The sequence below is a fragment of the Dreissena polymorpha genome, chromosome 5 (assembly GCF_020536995.1).
Source record: "Dreissena polymorpha isolate Duluth1 chromosome 5, UMN_Dpol_1.0, whole genome shotgun sequence".
NCBI classification, from domain to species: domain Eukaryota; kingdom Metazoa; phylum Mollusca; class Bivalvia; order Myida; family Dreissenidae; genus Dreissena; species Dreissena polymorpha.
The window spans coordinates 92,121,664-92,142,118 of record NC_068359.1 but is presented as its reverse complement, the minus strand read 5'-3'; the positions used below and the strand labels follow the sequence as shown (position 1 = coordinate 92,142,118).

Sequence of the window (20,455 nt, the reverse complement as noted above, 5' to 3'; positions counted from 1 at the left end):
TATGACAACGAGTGTCAGATCTTTTTTATCACATGCTTTTAAATGAGCAAAATAAATAAATATTTATGCAAACATAATGATAACCGAATGTTGTTTACATTTCGTGACGTCATTTGACGTTGCAACGTCATTTCAGCAAAATAACAAAATGCGATTGGTCAATAAACGAAAACTAAGCCAATGAACACGCTTATAAAATGTTGTATTACACATGTGTAAAAAAATATGTAATGGTTGTATTACATTTTGGAAACAGGGTACAGCATGTGATAAATATTTGTACGTCAAAGTACAAATTGTACTGCGACGTACATTTTTGTACGTCGACGTACAAATTTTCTGAACAGCCAATAAAAACCCTCGTCTCTTGAGCCGCTTTTCATTCAGATTTATTCATAATAAATGTTTCAAATGTCTTTTTTTAAATGAGGACAAAATGAATAAAAATATCAAATTGAAAAAAACAACAAAAAAACAACAACAAAGAATTAAAAATATGTATCTACTAGACGGTATTTATTCTAAAATCGGTTTAAGTAATAAATATTATACACTTTATAAGACAGCAGGCCGATGTCTGATCTATATGTCACTTGACGCTCAAATGGATAAAATAGGGATCACCACAGCAGGTTGCTAATACACATTGTAGACTTCCGCTGTTTTATTGTGGTAACACGATTGTTTAGAACGCATAGGCCAAATAATATGGAAACAAATTTTAAAATAAAAATCGTATAACGAGTCTGAAAATAGCGCAGTGAATGTTTATCATGGGGATCAAAGCAACAGATGTAAGGTGTCATCTGATTGGCTAACACTCAAGGGTCGGTAAAAAATGTACGCCGAAGTACAATTTTGTACGTCGAAGTACAAAATAATGTACGTCGACGAACATATTATACGTCGACGTAATTTCTCTTTTTACCTAGGAGGTATTGTTGACTTTTGACACAAATGGTACATCATAGATATAAGAATAAAGCTGGGGTCACCGCCTTGGAACGGTCAAGGCAAAGCATTGGGTTTTAAACCGGTTTTAAAGCGCTCAACCTCACACTTGGCCCAGCAATATTCATGATACATATAAGTGTAAATAAAATTTATCCTCATAGCATTGCAACTCAAATTAAACAATAATAAAAGGGAATCAAAACGCATTCAATTTAATTACCATTTAATTACTCCATGGTAGGAAAGTGACCAGAGCAACAGAGTGACAACTTTTTGAGGAACAATGAAATGAAATTACGAACAAGTGTCAACTATATCCCTTCTTTTTAGAAAAAGATTTAAGAATATAGTTTCAAAAAGTTAATATTTCAGATCACCATCGCGCAAATACAGGAATAAACATCATAAACTGAACTTCTTCTTCTTCTTCTTCTTCTTCTACAGCACCCCTTTTTAATAGAATATATTGTTCCGGCGCCTTTTGTTTAAGGGTTGAAAACTGTACAAACGTTCTCAGTTGGGTGTAAATTTTAAATTAATTTCGTTGTAAGTGTCTACATGTGGATAAGGTGGACAATTACCGCCACAGGAGCAAGGGTTTTTAAAACGTCTACTGTGGCTGCCTCGTGTATATGGGGAGGTAGTGAATTCGATTGGATTTGTATGTACCTAAAGCAATTGTTTCTACTGAGTCTGGATCCGCGGTCGACAAGAACAATATGGTTATCATGAGGAGTGATGGCAACTACATGGTTGATAATTTTATACAGCACAAAGAGACGAAATTTTGTCTTCATATTTCATTTGTGGGCCGATTGAGGGCGTTTATCATATTAATTACTGAGCTTGTGTTGTGGTAACTTTTTTTTTACGAATCTTTCTGCACGCCTTTCTACTTTTCCCATTTAATTTATTTGAGCTTTTGTATTTGGGTCCCAGACAGTGGAGGAGTATTATAATTAAGGCCTGACTTTTGCTTTGTAAGTATGATCTTGATGAGTGAATTTTGAGGTTGCGGCGAAGAAATCCGAGTGCCTGGTTTGCATTTTTTGTGATTGGGTTAATATGTTTATCCCATTGAAGGTTACTTTGGAGTGCAACACATAGATATTTGGCAGATATCCGTTTTCAAGGATTTGATCATGTAGTTTGTATGAGAAGATGATATGATTTCCTTGTTCATGGTAGAATTGAATTACACTGTCATGCTCCCATCGACCAGCAGCTTCAAAACATAGCTGCAGCTTATAGGCGTCGGAGAGATTGTTGATGTTTTCGTAGATGATGCTGTTATCTACACCAAGTCCTTGGGTGGTATGCTTGATATAATCATCAATGTGACTTATGTAGGTCAGAAACAAGATGGGCCCAAAGCCAGTGCCCCGTGGGACTCCGGAGGTAATATGTACATTGTCTGACATGGTTCTCTCCAGGACTACAGTCTTGGTTCTATTTGTTAGGAAGTCAGAAAACCAGAAGAAAGCATTTTAATTAATTCCATAGTATTTTCGTTGTGTAAGAGGTGTTAGTGGGGGACTTAATCGAATACTATAGACAAATCCATAATTATGGTGTAAGTTTGTATACCTTGATTATGTCATCGAGTTAGGTTTAGGAGAAAATTATATCAATTGTGTTTCACACAAACGAGAAGGTCTAAACCGGTGTTGTAAGTCACATTTATTTATCAAGGTGAGACATGATTTAACTAGCTATGTCATGTACAAGTATTGTACAGCAAATGCATGTAAGTGATATTGGTCTCTTATTTATAGCAGTATGTTTGTCTCCTTTTTATAGACAGGGCATACATTTGCATGTTTCCAATCAGTTGGGATTTTTCCTAGGGACAGGGATTTTATTTAAAGATTCAAGTCAGGATTGGGGATATTTCTGTACTGCATTCCTTTAATACTCTGCAGGGTATTTGAATTTAAATTGACCTTAGGCTTTGTGAATTTTACAAGTCCCTTGTAGTCTCCATCCTACTCTACGGCTGCGAGACACAGAACGCAGATACAGGCATTTGAACATAAATTTCTCCTAAGGCTGCTCCGCATCTCATACACGGAGCACAAGACCAACGAGTTAGTCAGGAAGATGACTGCATTTGTTGGACCACAAGAGCCCATACTGGCGACGGTGAAACAACGAAATCTGGTTTGGTTTGGGCACGTCACCAGGCCAATCTCCACGCAGAGTTGTCGTTCCTTGCTCTCACAAACAACTCTGCGAAAGGCTCAGCACGCCATTTTGTCTATAAAATAGCTAAAACCGAACAAACGCATTCAATGTATATTTGATTGGATATTTAAGATCGCATGCATTAAATTAAGAAATATGACTTTTAAATGTACGATAAATCGTGCAAAAACTTGCGAGTTTTAATGCAACTCTTTGGAACTATTTTATTGCCCATTCACGCAGATGGAATCATTCCACGCACTTTACAAATGTAAATAATTGAACATAATGTTTATTGAGTGACGTTAGGAATTGCTTCGACGTGTGTATGTATGTTGGTTTCTTAACATCAAAAAACCATATCAATTTTATAATAGTGAATTAAGACTGATATAAGATATCATGGTATGAGATGGTTTTCTTTAATGCAGTGAATGCAATGTAACCGTCGTGCAAGAGATTGTTAGTATACTGTAGCCTCAATGATGAACGCTTGGTATGATCATGACATGAATGAGACGCTTTCACAACAATAGTCCGTTCTGAGCCCAACACAGAGGTGAATGTAATGTAACAGTCGTGCAAGAGATTGGTCACCGGGCATGCCTCTCTGTGCAAGAGTGCTCTTCAGGGCTAGCTATAAGGTTGTCGAAATCAAGGCCGTCATAATAAAAGCTTGATGAACAATTTAAAAGCGTTGACATACCTTTCCATGGATGAATTACGCTCAGCAGCACACAACAGACCTGACTGAAGGAGGATGTCCGTATCGTCGTCCCTCATTTTCCCCCCAACGACCAAACCGGTCAAGGGAATGACGATGTTGACGAATTGTTTAGATATTCCATTTTCTGTGATGTTGATGTCTGACATAGATGGATGTTGGCTGGAGCCTTTATCAGGAATAGTACTGTATTAGATGTGATTGGTGTGAAGGCATCTTGACACTGTCTGTTGAGGATATACGCTTTGTTTTGTGGTTCCGATTAAAGAGACTCTAATGATATCACAACGTGTTGGTTTATGAACGATTTGTGTTAGAAAATGGTCATCTATGATAGTTATAGTTCTTGTTTCATGTTTGTTTACTTTGGTCATATTTGGCTTTTTAATATTTAATATACTCTGTGTTGGACGTACGCAAGTGCAGAGTGTGCTTAAGCATAAGCGAGAAATTATGTAGAAGTATGAATCGAATGCAAATGTGAGTTTGAAGCGTTGTATTTTGTATGAGGTTGTTGAATTAAAATGCTTTTGTGTGATGTTTGCGTACGAATAAATTTTAACAAACTTTTTGCGTCTTTTTCTTATTAGAACGGTACAATATCTTCGTACTATCGGTTTATGAAAGCGAATCCGCTTTTTAAACTTGTACGGACGTGACGTCAACGGCACGTGACAAGTTTTATTTCTTGAATGATCGAGATGCATGAGTAAACAATTATACTAGCGTAGATAAAGTCATTGCTTTAGTTTAATAACAATATGAAATTAAATCAATCTATAAGATATAATTCTGTATTTTTCAATGTACGTAAATTATGTTATTATGCTTAGTTAACGGCAATTAGCATTTGTTTAACACCGTATGCAAACGAATGGGTGGGGTAACGACGTAGCAATACTACCAACTGACAAACCATCTAAAAATTGTGATCCGAATTCAACGGTCACCTGTGGACAGCGGTCACTTTGGTCATTTCCCTTGACTGACCGCTGAATTCAGGTTTGACTGTATACTTAACGTATGTATTTTCTAATAGTTCCGAATACTTTTTTGTTCGAGTCATCCTAGTGTTTACATGGACATATTAAAACAAAAAGTCTCTGTCTTCAGTAGGGGTTGTTTGTTTCATGCTAGTGTAAGTTGACAAGGATAGTGTAAAAAGGATATGTGCTTTTAGAAACCTCTTATACACGAAATAGTCTGCTAGATCTACTGACATTTGCTTTGAATTCGCGATATACTTAAAAACGCAAAAACGAATTAACATATACATGTGCATATAATATTTGTTGCATTTTGGTGAATGATCGAATTTTATTTCATTACAAAAATCCAACGGTGGCGTACCTCCGAGCGAACATATTATTTTATGAACACGATTCTACATTAGATCAGGGACCTACACACGAATATGTCCCTGATTAGATCACGATTTATCGCGTTTGCTGTTGTTGAATAAGCCTAATGACCCGACTGAAGACGCACGAGGAGCGCCGTGCTAATTTAGAAGAAACACACAAACATTTATCATACCGAAGAGACAAAATGCACCTTGTTCGAATGCACCTAGTTACCGTCATATTGTTAACTTCACGATTTGAAACTTTAAAAACTAAACGCGCTGATATCTAAGTAAAAATGCCATACTTTGCGACACCAAAGCAATCGACGTAATGCAGTATATTGTCAATTGTATCGAGCGGCAACCTAGAATGTGCAATTCCGCAAAAATGCATCCGTCTCTCATCGGGCATTCTTTCCTTGTTTCGACAACAGTCATGAATTTTTTCCGGAACCTATCACACCATCAGAATAAAGAACCACGGAGATAACTTCTAAGTGATCGTCGATAAACGACCTAATGCAACCATAGTGTTACCTCAGCGTCTTTTTACATTACCGCCACGACCCCAATGCGTGCGTCTGGGCACCTACAGGAGACTCAGAGACAGTCCATGACGGTGACAGACAGTCTCTCAGACCGTCGGGATACATGTAGGAGATTCCAGACAGTCTGCGACGGTGCCAAGACCGTCAGGGCACCTACAGCAGACTCACAGACAGTCGCCCACAGTGCCAGACAGTCTCCCAGACCGTCGGGGCACCTGCGGGAGACTCCCAGACAGTTTGCGACGACAGTGCAAAGAAAGTATGGGCACATGCATGAGACTCCCCGTAAGTCCTCGAAGGTGCCCGACAGTCTCCCAGACCCTTCGGGCACCTGCAAGAGACTCACAAAAAGTCTACGACGGTGCCAAGACCCTCTTTGCGCCAGCAGGAGACTCTCAGATAGTCTACGACGTGGCCAGACGCAGAAGACTCCAAGACAATCTGCGACGGACGGTGCCTAGACCATCTGGACACATGCCAGAGAATACCAGACGTTGTACGACGCTGCCTTTCAGTCTTGAAGTCCGTCGGGTCACCTGCAGGAGACTCCCAGACAGTCTGAAACGGTGCTCGGTCCGTCTTTGCACCTGCAAGAGACTCCCCGAAAGTTAACGACCGTGCCAGACAGTCTTCCTGACTGTCTGGGCATCTGCAGGAGACCACAAGACAGTCTGCGACGTTGTCAAGACCATGTGGGCATCTGCAGGAGGCTCCCAGAAGTTTACGACGGTGCCAAACAGTCTGTCAGACCGTCGGGGTACCTATAGCCGACTACCAGACAGTCTGCTACGGTACCAATACCGTCTGGACACACCTGCAGGAGACTACTAGACAGTCTATGACGGTGAAGACAGATAGTCTCACTGACCGTCGGGGCACTTGCAGGAGACTCCAAGACAGTCAACGACGGTGTCAATAGCGTCTGGGCACCTGCATGAGACTCTCAGAAATTTTACAACGGTGTCTGTCAGTCTTTCAGACCGTCGGGGCACCTGTAGGAGACTCCTAGACAGTTAACGTCTGTGCCAGACAGTTTCCTAGACTGTCGGGTCACCTGCAGGAGACTCCAAGACAGTGTGTGACGGTGCCAAGACCGTCATGGCACCAACAGGACACTCTGACAGTGCCAAGACCGTCATGGCACCAGCAGGAAACTCTCAGACTGTCTGAGACGGTGCCAGACAGTCTCACAGACCGTCGGGGCACCTGCAGGAGACTCCCGGACAGTCTGCGACGTTGCCAGGACCGTGTGGGCAGCTGTCGGAGACTCCCTGACAGTATACGACGGTGCCAGACAGCCTGCTAGACCGTCGAGGCATTTGAAGCAGTCTATCAGACAGTCTGCAACGGTACAAAGACGAACTGGGCACCTGTATGAGACTCCCAGACAGTCAACGACGGTGCCAGACAGTCTTCTAGACCGTCGGAGGAAACTTCAGGAGACTCCCAGACAGTCTAAGGCTATGCAAAGATCGCCTGGGCACATGCAGGAGACTCCCAGACGACGAGGCAATACAATCTCCCAGACAGTGTGCGGCTGTGCCAGACAGTCTCCCACACCGTTGAGGCACCTGAAGCAGACTACCAGACAGTCTGCAACGGTACAACGACCGTCATGTTAGCTGCATGAGACTCCAAAACAGTCAATGGCGGTGCCAGACAGTCTTCCATACCGTCGGGGCACCTGCAGAAGACTTTCAGACAGTCTGTGACGATGCCAATACCGTCTGGTTACCTGCAAGAGACTCCAAGACAGTCAACGACGGTGCCAGACAGTCTTCCAGACCGTCGGGGCACCTGCAAAAGACTTCTAGAAAGTTTGTGACGGTGCCAATACCTTCGGGGCATCTGCAGGAGACTCCCAGACAGTCTGCGACGTTGGCAAGACCGTATGGCACCAGCAGGAGACTTCAGACAGTCTACGACTGTGCCAGTCAGTCTCCTAGTCCGTCGGGGCACATGCAGCAGACTACCAGACAGTCTGAAACGGTACCAAGACCGTCTGGGCATATGCAGGAGACTCGCAGACTCCTCGACAGTCTTTGACGTTGGCAAGACCGTATGGCACCAGCAGAAGACTTCCCCACAGTCTACGACGGTGCTATACAGTCTCCCAGTCCGTCTGGGCACCTGCATGAGACTCCCAATTAGATTACGACCGTGCCAGACAGGCTTTCATACCGTAGGGGCATCTGCAAGAGACTCTGCGACGGTGCCAATACAGTCATTGCACCAGCAGGAGAATCCCTGACAGTCTGCGCCGGTGCCAGACAGTCTACCAGACCGTCGAGGCACATAAAGGAGTCTCTCATACAGTCAGCGACGTTGCCCAGACCGTGTTTGCACCTGCAGGAGACTCCCAGACAGTCTCTGGCGGTGCCAGACAGTCTTCCAGACCGGGGCACCTGCAGCAGACTACCAGACAGTGTGCAACGGTACAAAAACCGTCGGGCATCTGCATGAGATTCCCAGATTGTCAACTACGGTGCCAGACAGTATTTCAGACCGTCGTGGAGCCTGCAGGAAACTCCCAGACAGTCAACGACGGTGCGAAGACCGTCTGGGAACCTGCATGAGACTCAAAGACAGTCTACGAAGGTGCAAGACAGTCTCCAAGACCGTCGGGGCACATGCACAAGACTCCCAGACAGTCTGCGACGATGCAAAGACCGTCTGGACACCTGTAGGAGTTACCCAGTCAGTTTACGACAGACAGTCTCCTAGACCGTCGGGGTATCTTAAGGAGACGCCCAGGCGGTCTACAACGATGCCAAGACCGTCTGAGCACCTGCAGAAGACTCACAGACAGTGTTCGACGGCTCAAGAAGTCTTCCAGACCGTCGGGGAACCTCAAAGATACTCCAAGAAAGTCAGCGACGGTTCCAAGACCGTCTCGGCACATGCAGAAGACTCTCAGACAGTCTACGACGATTTCTGACAGTCGCCCAGATCGTCGTAGTACCTGCATAAGACTCCCAGACAGTCTGCGACGGTGCCAAAACCGTCTATGTACCGTCAAGTGACTCTCAGACAGTATTCGACTGTGCCAGACAGTCTCCATGACCGTATGGGCACCTGCAGGAGACTCCCAGACAGTCAACGACGGTGCCTTTACCGTCTTGGCCTCTGCAGGAAACTCCCGGACAGTCTGCAAAAGTGCCAATAACGTCGGGGCACCTGCTGTAGACTCCCGGACTGTGTGCGACGTTGCCAAGACGTGTGGGCACCTGCGGAAGACTCCCAGACAGTTTACGACGTATCCAGACAGTCTTTCAGTCCGTCGGGGCACCTGCAGCAGACTACCAGACAGTCTGCAACGGTACCAAGACCGTCTGGGCACCTGCAGGAGACATCCAGAAAGTATCCCAGGCCCTCGGGGCACATGCAAGAGACACCAAGACATTCTGCGAACGTGTCAAGACCGTCTGGGCACCTGTAGGAGACTCACAGACAGTCTATGACATGCCTGTCATTCTTTTTAGACGCTCCTATTTGCATTCGGTTTTAAAACATCCTGCATTGTTAACTTCAACTTCATGTCCATTACGATTCTCAAATGAGGTTTCCAGTAAATAGTGTAAATTACAGTATATAGTGTCGTATTGACATGCAAATTTGACCCACAACAAAAAAACTATACTTTCGATAATAATTTAATTGCTTAGTTGTTCGATTGACAGATGGGCAGCAGAACTGCCCCTTTTTACATTTCCGTTACATGATATTTACAATTTAGCGTTTGTATCTTTTATATCGTCGGGTCACTCGAACTTCAAGATGAACTTTAGAATATTAACATAAAATATGGTCGATATACATATTAAATTTGTTCATTGACGCCATTTTACATGTACTTGTATAATTGTCCTTATTAAAATGACACTGACAAAACATTTGCACTACACAGGCAAATAGTTGACAAATAAAACGAAAAAGTATTTTGTAATGTAATATAAAAACGAGGGATCTAAGTGTTTGTTTAAGAACTAGCGCCTAAATATTAAGCCGCACTTGAATTTTTTTACATGTGTCATTTTAATAGTTTTATTATTGATTTACTTCCGTATTACATTTATTTTGTATCTTATCAATGCTATTTGAAACATGTCGACGCAAGGGTAAAACATATTTACAACATCTTAAGTGCAGTAACATTTTATTTTTCGCTGATTATAAAGCTGATCAACGCCATTCTGTCTTGATTGTTATGCTACTCAATCTTACTGGTGATTATTTTTTACACGATTTATTATCATAGTTAAACGCCTTTTTGGGTACACATACTCAAGTGTTTTTCCTGTGCTTCAATGTCCAAAACTAAACAGACGGTATGTTTTTTTAAAACCCTAAGGTCGATTATAACAATTATTATTTCTCTCGTTTCGAACCGTGTATTATCTAATTAATAAAAATTGTTTTGGTTGTTACCGTTTAACTATCGATTTTGTCATCTAGATTAGAAGAAGATGAAATATAAAGTTTGCAGAAGTAATATGCTCTTCGTTCGTTTTTTTCGTCCTGATTCCTTATAACGATAATTTCCCCAAAGTTTTGGGGCCATTCTTTTTGGTGTAAGGCCGACATACATCTTGAAATGGTTTCATACACCTATGTTATAACGCTGCGTTGCGTTGGTCCAAAATACAAACACATAGTCATACATTGGCTATTGTACTTACAAATGAACTCCTTATAATCCTAATGTACATACATTTTTTCGATGTAAAAAAACTATTCAACAGCAATGGTGACTTGAAATAAGTTCATTTATAACGCAATCATCCTCTCAGTTGTTATCCTTGAAATAAGTGGGTTTCAAATCCATAGTTGATCAATTCGTAGGATATATTAGCTAATTTGAAAGGGCAAGATTTCCTGTTTCGGTAAGGATGATTTTTTCGTCAAAAAATTTCCTTGATACATACTGCAAATATTTCAAAAATATTTTACAACAGGGTTGGTTACTTTCCAACTGAATTTGATTTAACGTCTCACACTTTCAAGTATTTGAATAACCATCTGACACTAATTCAAACAAAATATCAAGCATACTCAAAATTGTTGTTACAGTTTTGTTTTATGGATTCACGTCTTTCTGCCGCCATGCCAAAACAACCAAGTGACCCGGCGAATAGAATATAAGTGAATTCAGACGAGTGCAGTTTTCATACCGACTCGTATTCTCGCTAAGTATGATTCTCGGACTGGTTGGAGCGTGTATGTTGCTGGGCGCCCAAGCGCTGGAACCCAAATGCGTCAATTACAACACAAACAGGTTCGAATATGAGCACAACGTGATTGAGAAGCTAATCTACTTGGAACAATTCAAATCAGAAAACGCTAAGAAAATGCAAGTTCTGGAGCAACAAGTACAAGGTGAGTTGTTGTATTCAAATTCAATTATTTCAAATAATAATACCTTTATAATAATCTCTTAAATGTGTTCATTCACAGATCAATTTCAACGTAGGCTTATAATCTTCAAAGTATGTACCAATTTTATGACATGAAAGAATAGTATGTATCTTTGGAGGAAAACTCATACTAAAACACCATAGCAAATATGTCATATTTTAATTGAACGCTTACTTAAAAGGGCATAATGTATTCGACATATGAATGCATTTATATTTTTAACATTTGTCTGATATTGCAATGATTCATGATACATTAATTGTAGCGCCTGATTGTGTAGATCTGCGACCTAATGAGAATAATTCCAACACGATTAACTGATTGGTTGTTAATATTAAATCAAAATCATTCAGATAGATTGCTTTTACTTTAATTAAAGACAAGATACTGCAATAATTTGTTTTCTGATATGGGATTTCACATCTCCAGGCTGTATTACCAACTCACATCAGACGTCAGCGACGTACGTTCACTGGGGTAAGAAAACATGTCCCAATGTCACAGGCACTACACAGGTGTATACAGGGCAGGCAGCCGGGGGACACAGTTCTCACGCTGGCTCTGGTGAATACATTTGCTTGCCAAGCGACCCAGAGTATGACCAATACAATAGTGTGGCCGATACGTCCAGGTCTTTGATGTATGGCGCTGAGTACGAAATACACTCAAATCCTCCAGCGTTCAACAATCTCAATCAGAACGACGTAGCGTGCTCCGTGTGCCTTGCTGGCGGAAAATCAACTTTGATGATACCTGGCCGCACATCTTGCTACAGCGGATGGACCAAGGAGTATCAGGGATACCTGATGGGAGAGCATTATACACATCAAGGCAAAGGGTATGTATGCATGGACAAAAATGCCGAGCCATTGCACTCAAGCTTTGCGGACCTAAATGGAGCCTTGTTTTACCTGGTTGAAGGTCGATGCGGCACTCTTAAATGCCCTCCGTACGTAGAAGGAAGAGAAATTGCGTGCGTCGTCTGTTCGATCCGCACATAAACATGTTACAACACACAAGCTTAATGGATTTTTGAAGTCTGTAAAATAAGTTTAATTAAAATAAGTTCAAATTATTTGTCAGATTGCTACTTTAATATTACATATATAGTCGCATATAACGTGTTATTATTAGTCAATTTATTAAACGCTCGAGGCCGTTGCATATGTATTAAAGATATGTATTGCTATTTTAACACGCTGCTATGGTATAACCAGTGCGGCAGGCTCACATTAAGGTACACGAAATACATGTTTGCTCGATGTTAAATAAATCTTAAAAAGTATAATACACATATCCTAATTAGAACGTGGTGTTGATTTCTTCCATATTGAATAAGTTGTTCCGTTGATTTCATTTTCAGTTATAAACTTAAATATTTTCTTGTCGTTACATTCTTAAAACGCCACTTATACGAGAACATGTTTTTCTAAGAAAAGTTATAAGCCAAGTTACCTTTTAATGTTTTCTTTTGATTTGGCCAACTTTGCAATTACACGGAGAGACTCTTGTTAGCCTATTCCAATCAAATTGGTATCGATATCTGTATATTCGTGCCCCTTTTCATATTGTGAGATAAATTGTACCAAGCAATCACTTTCGATAACAATGGTTTTGTAAAAAATATAATAAGCTAATGATTTGCAGATTATAACGTGACATGGATGCTCTATATATCTATGTACCTTTTTATTTAGTCAGACATATTGCAATAGTCGCAAGATTTATTTATAATGTGTATCCTCAAATTATGTCTATTAAAAATCCCTTGATTAATACATTAAATATAATGTTCTATCTTTATATGATGCTTAAGTCGATATAATACAATGATATCAATCAGGCGATTTCGTTTTATCATTATTTTGAATAATATTATTAGTCAAATAGTTCCTGCTTAATATACTGAACGCTTTGTTTACGCGGAAACCGAATAAATGATTACATAAAAAACTTACTGGATTACTTATATTGTGTTGGGGATAATTTATCTGCTCAATATCATGTTTAAATACTATTTTATAATTATGTATTAAGCATTCAGCGAGGCATACAGTGCGGCTCGGTTCGTGTTTAAACGTCGTCTAAGGACGTATAACAGAACAGAACAGAACAGACATTTTATTTAGACTTATACATAAGTACATCGTCTTAATACAAACAGTATAAAATAAATATGTCACGTTTTCATTACATTTAAGTTGAAAACAAATATATATATAAAACAAAAAAACAAAAAAACAAATACAAATGAAGAAAAAGCATATAGTAAATTTTCTAAACATATAATGACAGAAAGATTTGTAGGTGATACCGGTTATATGGTATTATTGATAAATGAATTGCGAATTACAAATGCTTCTTTTATATATTTACACAACTTGACAAGTTCGTTTTTATCGGATGAAGTCAGTAATTGGTGATACTTAAATACAGATGGATTAACATATAAATACCTTTTAAGGTATTTTTGTCGTAAAACACTAAAACATGGACAAATACAAACAAAGTGAAACTCATCTTCAATATCTCTACTATTGCAACAAACACAGAATCTTTCGTTGCGAGGAATATTATTACGCCCATACCTCCCAGTTTAGATTCTCAGTGAGTGAACAGAAATTCTTAACTTAACAAATTGGGTACGCAAACTCCTTGGTAACAAATCCAAGTAAGATTCGTATACAATTGTAGGTTTAAAAACTCTGTACATGTCTAATACAGGACTGTTACTTAATGTACCAAACCATTCCTGTTTTAATGTATCTATAAGTCTATTTATAAACTGGCATATAAAAGAATTAACACACACAGAGCTAGGGTTATTAAAAACATATCCATAACCATAATCGTTTAACAACTGTTTAATATGTGAGACCCAATTGATGTTTCCTTTATGGCACTCTTCAACATTCATATTATACACAGTATGGAGAATAATATTATCACTCAATCTAATTTTAAACCAATATTTTAACATTCTTATAAAACGATTTATGTAAGTGGGTATCTACCCAACTCTCCGTAAACACATGCGTTACAACTGTTGAGTCTTACTTGTAGCATTCATTTACAGAACTTTAAATGGATACGTTCTATTTCTTTAGACTTTGTAAAACCCCATATTTCGGAGGCATAGTTAAGAATAGAACCAACAAATGCATCAAATAACTGGCAAAGTGTTTTAGGTTTTAGATCATACATTTTACACTTGTATAGCAAAGTATTCATAGCCTTAAGGGCTTTACCAACTAAATGTTCTTGGTTGAATGTGAAACTACCTGTATAATGTATAACAGTACATAAATAATTAAAGTTATCAACTGTTTCGATGATTTGGCCATCTTATGTCCATGCCTCATTTTGGCGTAGGCGGCCCCTCTTACGGAAAACCATAATTTTAGTTTTTGAAGTGTTTACTTTAAGAACCCAAGTATTACAATACACAAGCAGATTATCCAAATGGTTTTGTACTTCTTCTGGATTTTTACCCAATATGGCCATATCATTGGCGAAAAGGAGTAATATAAGTAAAACATCGTCAATAGTTAATCCAGACTCTATAGTATGTTGTAAAAACATCTCTATACCTCTACAAACAGAGAAAATAGCAAAGGGGACATAACTTCCCCTTGACGTAGACCAACCGAGTAACGGAAGTAGTCAGAATAAGTAGAACATGACTTAACACACGATTTAACATTTTCATACATGTCTTTAACAATTTGCAATATTTTACCTCTAATGCCAGTTTTATAAATTTTAACCACAATGCTTTTCTATATATACTATCAAAACATTTCATCATGTCTACATATATTACATAGAGCCTTTTATTGTCATTAATATATTTTTGTACAATAGACATTAATATGTATATAGCATCGATTGTTGAATAACCCTTACGAAATCCGAACTGTGCATCCGAAATACTATTATTATTCTCACAAAAACATTCGATGTGCTTATTAATTATTGTAGTAAATAGTTTTGAGAAACAGATCACAAGTGTAATTCCTCTGTAATTATTAATATCGTTTACAGAGCCCTTTTTGTGTAATGGGATTATAATTCCATGTGTCCATTTTTCAGGGAAAAAACCAGATTGTAGAATACAATTAAAAATATCACATAAATGGTTACACAATATATCGCTACATTCTATAAAATATTCGTTTAATATAAAATCAACACCCGCTGACTTATTTCTCTTTAGTTTTTTAATTGCACATAAAACTTCATCAACACTAATAGGCTGGTCTAACTCTGGAAACACAACATTATCTTCGCTAAAATTATAGCTGGAACAAAAATGCTCTGCCTCGGTATTATTGCAATTAAAAGTACTGTTGCTAAGGTTTTCAAAAAATAATTTTAAATCTTCCAATGAAATGTTATGGCTGGTTAGTTTATTCTTTGATTTGAAAAATTTCCAAAAATCGCGAGTTTTTTTTTTCTTTAAGTTTTCAATATCAGACATTTTTGTACGGTATGCACATCCCTTCTTTTTCCGTATTAAACTTTTATAAAGTTTCTTACAATGACAAAGCATTGATCTACTAGCGTCTGATTTATTTAAATTTAAACACTTTAAGGCATCAATATATAAACGACGGGCAGACTCACAATCACTATCAAACCAGTCAGCATTAGTTAAACTACCGTATTCTTCGAACATGTACTTCGGTTTATTACTAAACGTATATGTATGTGAAAATAATGGGTCCGCTACACTGCGGATAGTATCAGTAAACTCGTTTATGGCATTATTTACTGACAATCTATTCAAATAATCAACATTACGTACAATATCATTAAAAACAGGTAATTTAGCTATGATTTCTGTTCGAAATCGATCTTTGATGGAACTGTCCCATTTGTATTTTACATCAGTAAATTTCTCGTGTTTGGGTGAAAAGTTATTACAACGAAGAGACAAATGTAACGGGGCATGATCGCTCCATTCATTAAATTCGCCTATTGTACAATCAACAATACATGAAAAATTTCGTTCACTAGCTAAGACGTAATCAATCATGGATGTCCCGTTATGACCATAAAATGTATGTTTATTACTGTCACCTATTCTACCATTAACAATACGTGTACCTGTTGACTTACACAAATCAAGCAATTTACAACCATGGCTATTATGTACATTATCAACAGAGGCCCTAACAGAGACTTGATCAGGGCAATAATCTATATCATCGTAAAAAGTATTCATACAGTCATATACAATATAATCACGTTTGTTGCCTACTCTACTGTTTAGATCCCCAGTTATAAATACTTGACCGGATTCAGATGCGTATAACGCACGCATTTCTTTCCAACGAACAATCATGAAAACGTTATATCTTGTAACATTTCGATACAATGCATGATGGTTTGCGATTGTGATGCATTGTTATGCGTTCTCATCGGGATAAAAACCCGTTTTCGCCAGCTGGTCAAACTTATTTTTGTACTTTTGATGTTCAATTTTCACCATGTTACATATATGTTGCGTAATTATGAGTCAAACGACCTAAGCCCTTGAATTATCTTTAAAAATAAATTTACTGTTACTCTATTAAAGAGGATGATTTGTTTGACTATATAGTTTGTGTCAATGCTTTCTCGCAATTTTCAAATTTGAAATAAGATGAACCGATAAAAATTACATATTGTAAATGCTTATTAAAATAATACTATAGAGAAAAAGTATTCTTTAGCTATTACTATCATTTTTTATAATTTATTTTGGGTAAAACCCACTTGCGTCGATGAGCAGTAATATTACAAATCCCGATAGTTTCATGGAAGTCACTTGTGATTTATCTCACCCGTTTCTTAGTTTTTGAAATGTGATATTAACAGATAAACATCGTATCCTTATTTGTAAGGCATTGCAATCCGCAGGTTGAATACATGTATGCGCAAACCTATTTATAAATTAACCACCTCTTAGTACTTTGGAGATAGATAAAATTGCTAGAAATATATATCACATTAGTTATAGTTTCTTTTGTTTGTTTTAACACAATGTCGCCCTTTTAAGCGAGTAGCGCGCACGCTTTCATATATTATTTTTTTTTTACATCGCGCTTTTGACAAAAATGAAAATCAATCAAGACGTATCATTTTCGCTCAAGTAATTTGCGTGCAGGATGCATATGGTTGTTTGTTTAGTAAGATGTGCCGTCTTCAATATTATTTAAGTTTTATAACGGCGTAAAGTTTGCCGACTCACATTTTATCTGGGAGATCTACTAGGTTAACAGTACGACATTGAACATACGTACGTAAATCGAAGGTAGATGGAGGATGGTCGTAGATAAGACTTAGTGACCAATCCTCAAACAAATAATGTAGCCGGGCCGAAAATAAATCGAACCCGTAATCCTCGCATTTGTAGTCTAACGTACTGAGCAAGAGGGCGAATATGGGGCGATTTTATGTTTGGTATTATACACGATGGCAATTAGACACTTGATATATAAATAGTATTGTTGGAACAGAGTTATCGCCGATACTCATTTTCTAAAAACGGTTGTAAACGGTATTTTTTAAGATACTTTATTAAGATATAGTAATAAGGTCCAGTATATGAACAATCATGTGCTACTTCATTTACAATAATTCAATTTATAAAAGGTAAAGGTAAAGGTCTTTTTTATTATAGTGTCACCCCTATTGAAAATGCCAGCCAATTTGGCTTATGAGATACCTTTGCGTGTTTACCATGTACCTTCCAACTCCTATCAATATGCCTGGCGCCAGGCGGATAGCAGTCGGTAACCATTCATGTTTAACGCTCGCGGCTCACGAGCCGGCCATATCGGAACAAGTCCCATGACAAACATCCATCCTTCGACAAACGCTCCCCATGGGGCTCGAACCTTCGACCTTCCGATCCCTAGGCGGACGCCTTATCCACTTGGCCACGGCGATCGGTTACATTGGAGTTAAATTCAATAGTTCTAAGCTCGGTACACATGGTGAAGACCGAGATGTGTGAAGAAGAATAGGCGTCAGTCTATCGCCTATTCTTCTTATACTAATACTACTTGTTTGAAAGTTTCAGATATATAATTTTTTTAACATGCAAATAACATATATATATATATATATATATATATATATATATATATATATATATATATATATAAAACGATATATATGTGTGTCAAAAAAACGAGAACATGATTCACGATACATGCAGTTACCTTAGATACATTACACTGATATTCCATGCACGTGCATTAGACATGTAGTTCTTTACAAATGTACTGAGCTGTTAGCGACTATAATCTGGTTGTCGCATTGTCACCAGCAGCCTAATAGGGATTTCACAGAGCTGTTGCGTTGAAAAGAAAATATATATTATAAAATCCTAATTAAAGCCTAACTAGAACTAACACCACACCTCCTAGCATTAAAATTGCAAAACTTGAATCAGAGAGAATGCAGCTTTTTGTGTAGAAGTATTTAGAAACAACGCATCATATTGTTCAATATCTATATAGTAGTAAGGTAACTTCCGAATTAAACAGAAGTTGAAAAATATACATATTGTCTAGATTTGTTTTAAATGCGCATGTATATAACATACTATGTTTGGGATTTATTAGATAGTAAAAAACGCTTACGACGTGGACGCATTGTAATCAGTAAATATAATTATTCTTCGACAAGTACACAAGTAGCTTAAACACGATTTTTTTATCAAGATGAGTAATATAAAAACTGAAGCTTCTGTTTCGTAATTCTACAATTTTTTCATGGTATGGATGTCATAAGTGTACACTATCACGTGACTGACCTAAGATTCTAGTATAAATTTGGCACTTTTTCAAGATAATTCACATTAACTTGTGGCCCTCATGAAATGTTTCGTTGTATTACGGTCGTTTGTTTGCTGCAAAGCGTCTACACACGTTCCAATATGAATACCATGTGCTGGCGAAATTGGCAGAGTTTGACCATTTCAAAGCGGAAACAGCAATTAAAGTTGCAGCCTTAGAAAACCAACTGCAATGTAAGTTAGATTTGGATAAATTGAAATCGAAATAAATATTATTTCTATCTAAGAAAGGTACGTATAATACATCGCTATTGAATATATTTCAATCGCGTACATATATAACATGTTGATTTAAAAATATAATTTTAAATTGTAATTCATAGCGTGAATGGAATACTGTAATAATGTTTGTACAGGTATTACTTTTTTTTTAACTTAGTGTACGATTTAGTCATACTTACTATATATTTATTACAAATAGTAAATTTAGTATGAGAGACTGAATACGCGCGGTATCAAATTACAAAATTAGATCGAGATAAGTTAACCTAATTTCACGATCAAAAAACCACTAGACTTACAGGATTTTTACCTTACGCCATATTTGCTTAAGGAAATGTTAGCAATGTTAGGGAATGTTTTACAAGATACGTATACTAAATGTCAAAATCACCCACGTCATGAGGTAATCATTAAAGACTACTTTGTCCGTAATGGTTTAGTGCACCACAATTCTTATTATAACATGCTATAATGTAACTTATTAGAATGGAATATACGATGGCGAATTCAGCGAAAACGATAGCACAATTATTATAATATATAACATGTAACTGAATAACATATATTGCTCTTATATTGTGAAATTAAGTATATGCTTTCACAAGTAAACAAAAAGTCCTCTTCATTTTCAACATCATTGATTTTAGTATAAAAGTAATAATTTCTATCAATGTAACCGTGATCATGGTTGATATCCCGATTAATAAACAACAACAATATTTGGGTTTTTATTTTAGTGACACAAAAATACACTGTCTGGTTCCACGTACATTCGGTGGGGGAAAAAACGTGTCCCTTCATCACGACGACCTCGCAAGTGTACAGAGGCTAAGCCGCTGGTGGGCACTACCAACACACCGGTTCAGCGGAGTATATTTGTCTCACTAACGATCCAGAATATGACACACCTACAGTCGAGCCAAATAATTAGACGGGTCGCTCCTTAATTTGCGGTGCTGAGTGCGAAACGAACGCAGGTGAATTATTTAGGTCTCTCCACGAAAAAGACGTGCCTCGTTCCCTCTGCTATACTCGCGAGAAGAAAACGGCGATGCTGCCGGCAAGGACATCCTGCTACAGTGGTTGAACGGTGGAGTACAGAGGGTTTTTGATGTCATCCGAAGCTACCCAACCGGGAAAGAACTACGTTTGTGTGGACAAAGACCCCGGGGAAATGAACGGTAGTCATGAAAATAAAAATGGGGCGCTTCTCT

General features: G+C 38.2%; 1 protein-coding gene across 1 annotated transcript; it reads left to right on the top strand.

The window, feature by feature from the left end:
* Positions 1–10,940: 10,940 nt before the first annotated feature.
* Positions 10,941–13,127, top strand: LOC127881965 (short-chain collagen C4-like). The gene is made up of 2 exons (XM_052430248.1): positions 10,941–11,131; positions 11,600–13,127. Exons 1-2 carry the CDS (start codon positions 10,948–10,950, stop codon positions 12,169–12,171), a joined length of 756 nt encoding a protein of 251 aa, XP_052286208.1. The 5' UTR covers positions 10,941–10,947; the 3' UTR covers positions 12,172–13,127.
* The last annotated feature ends 7,328 nt before the right edge of the window (positions 13,128–20,455 follow it).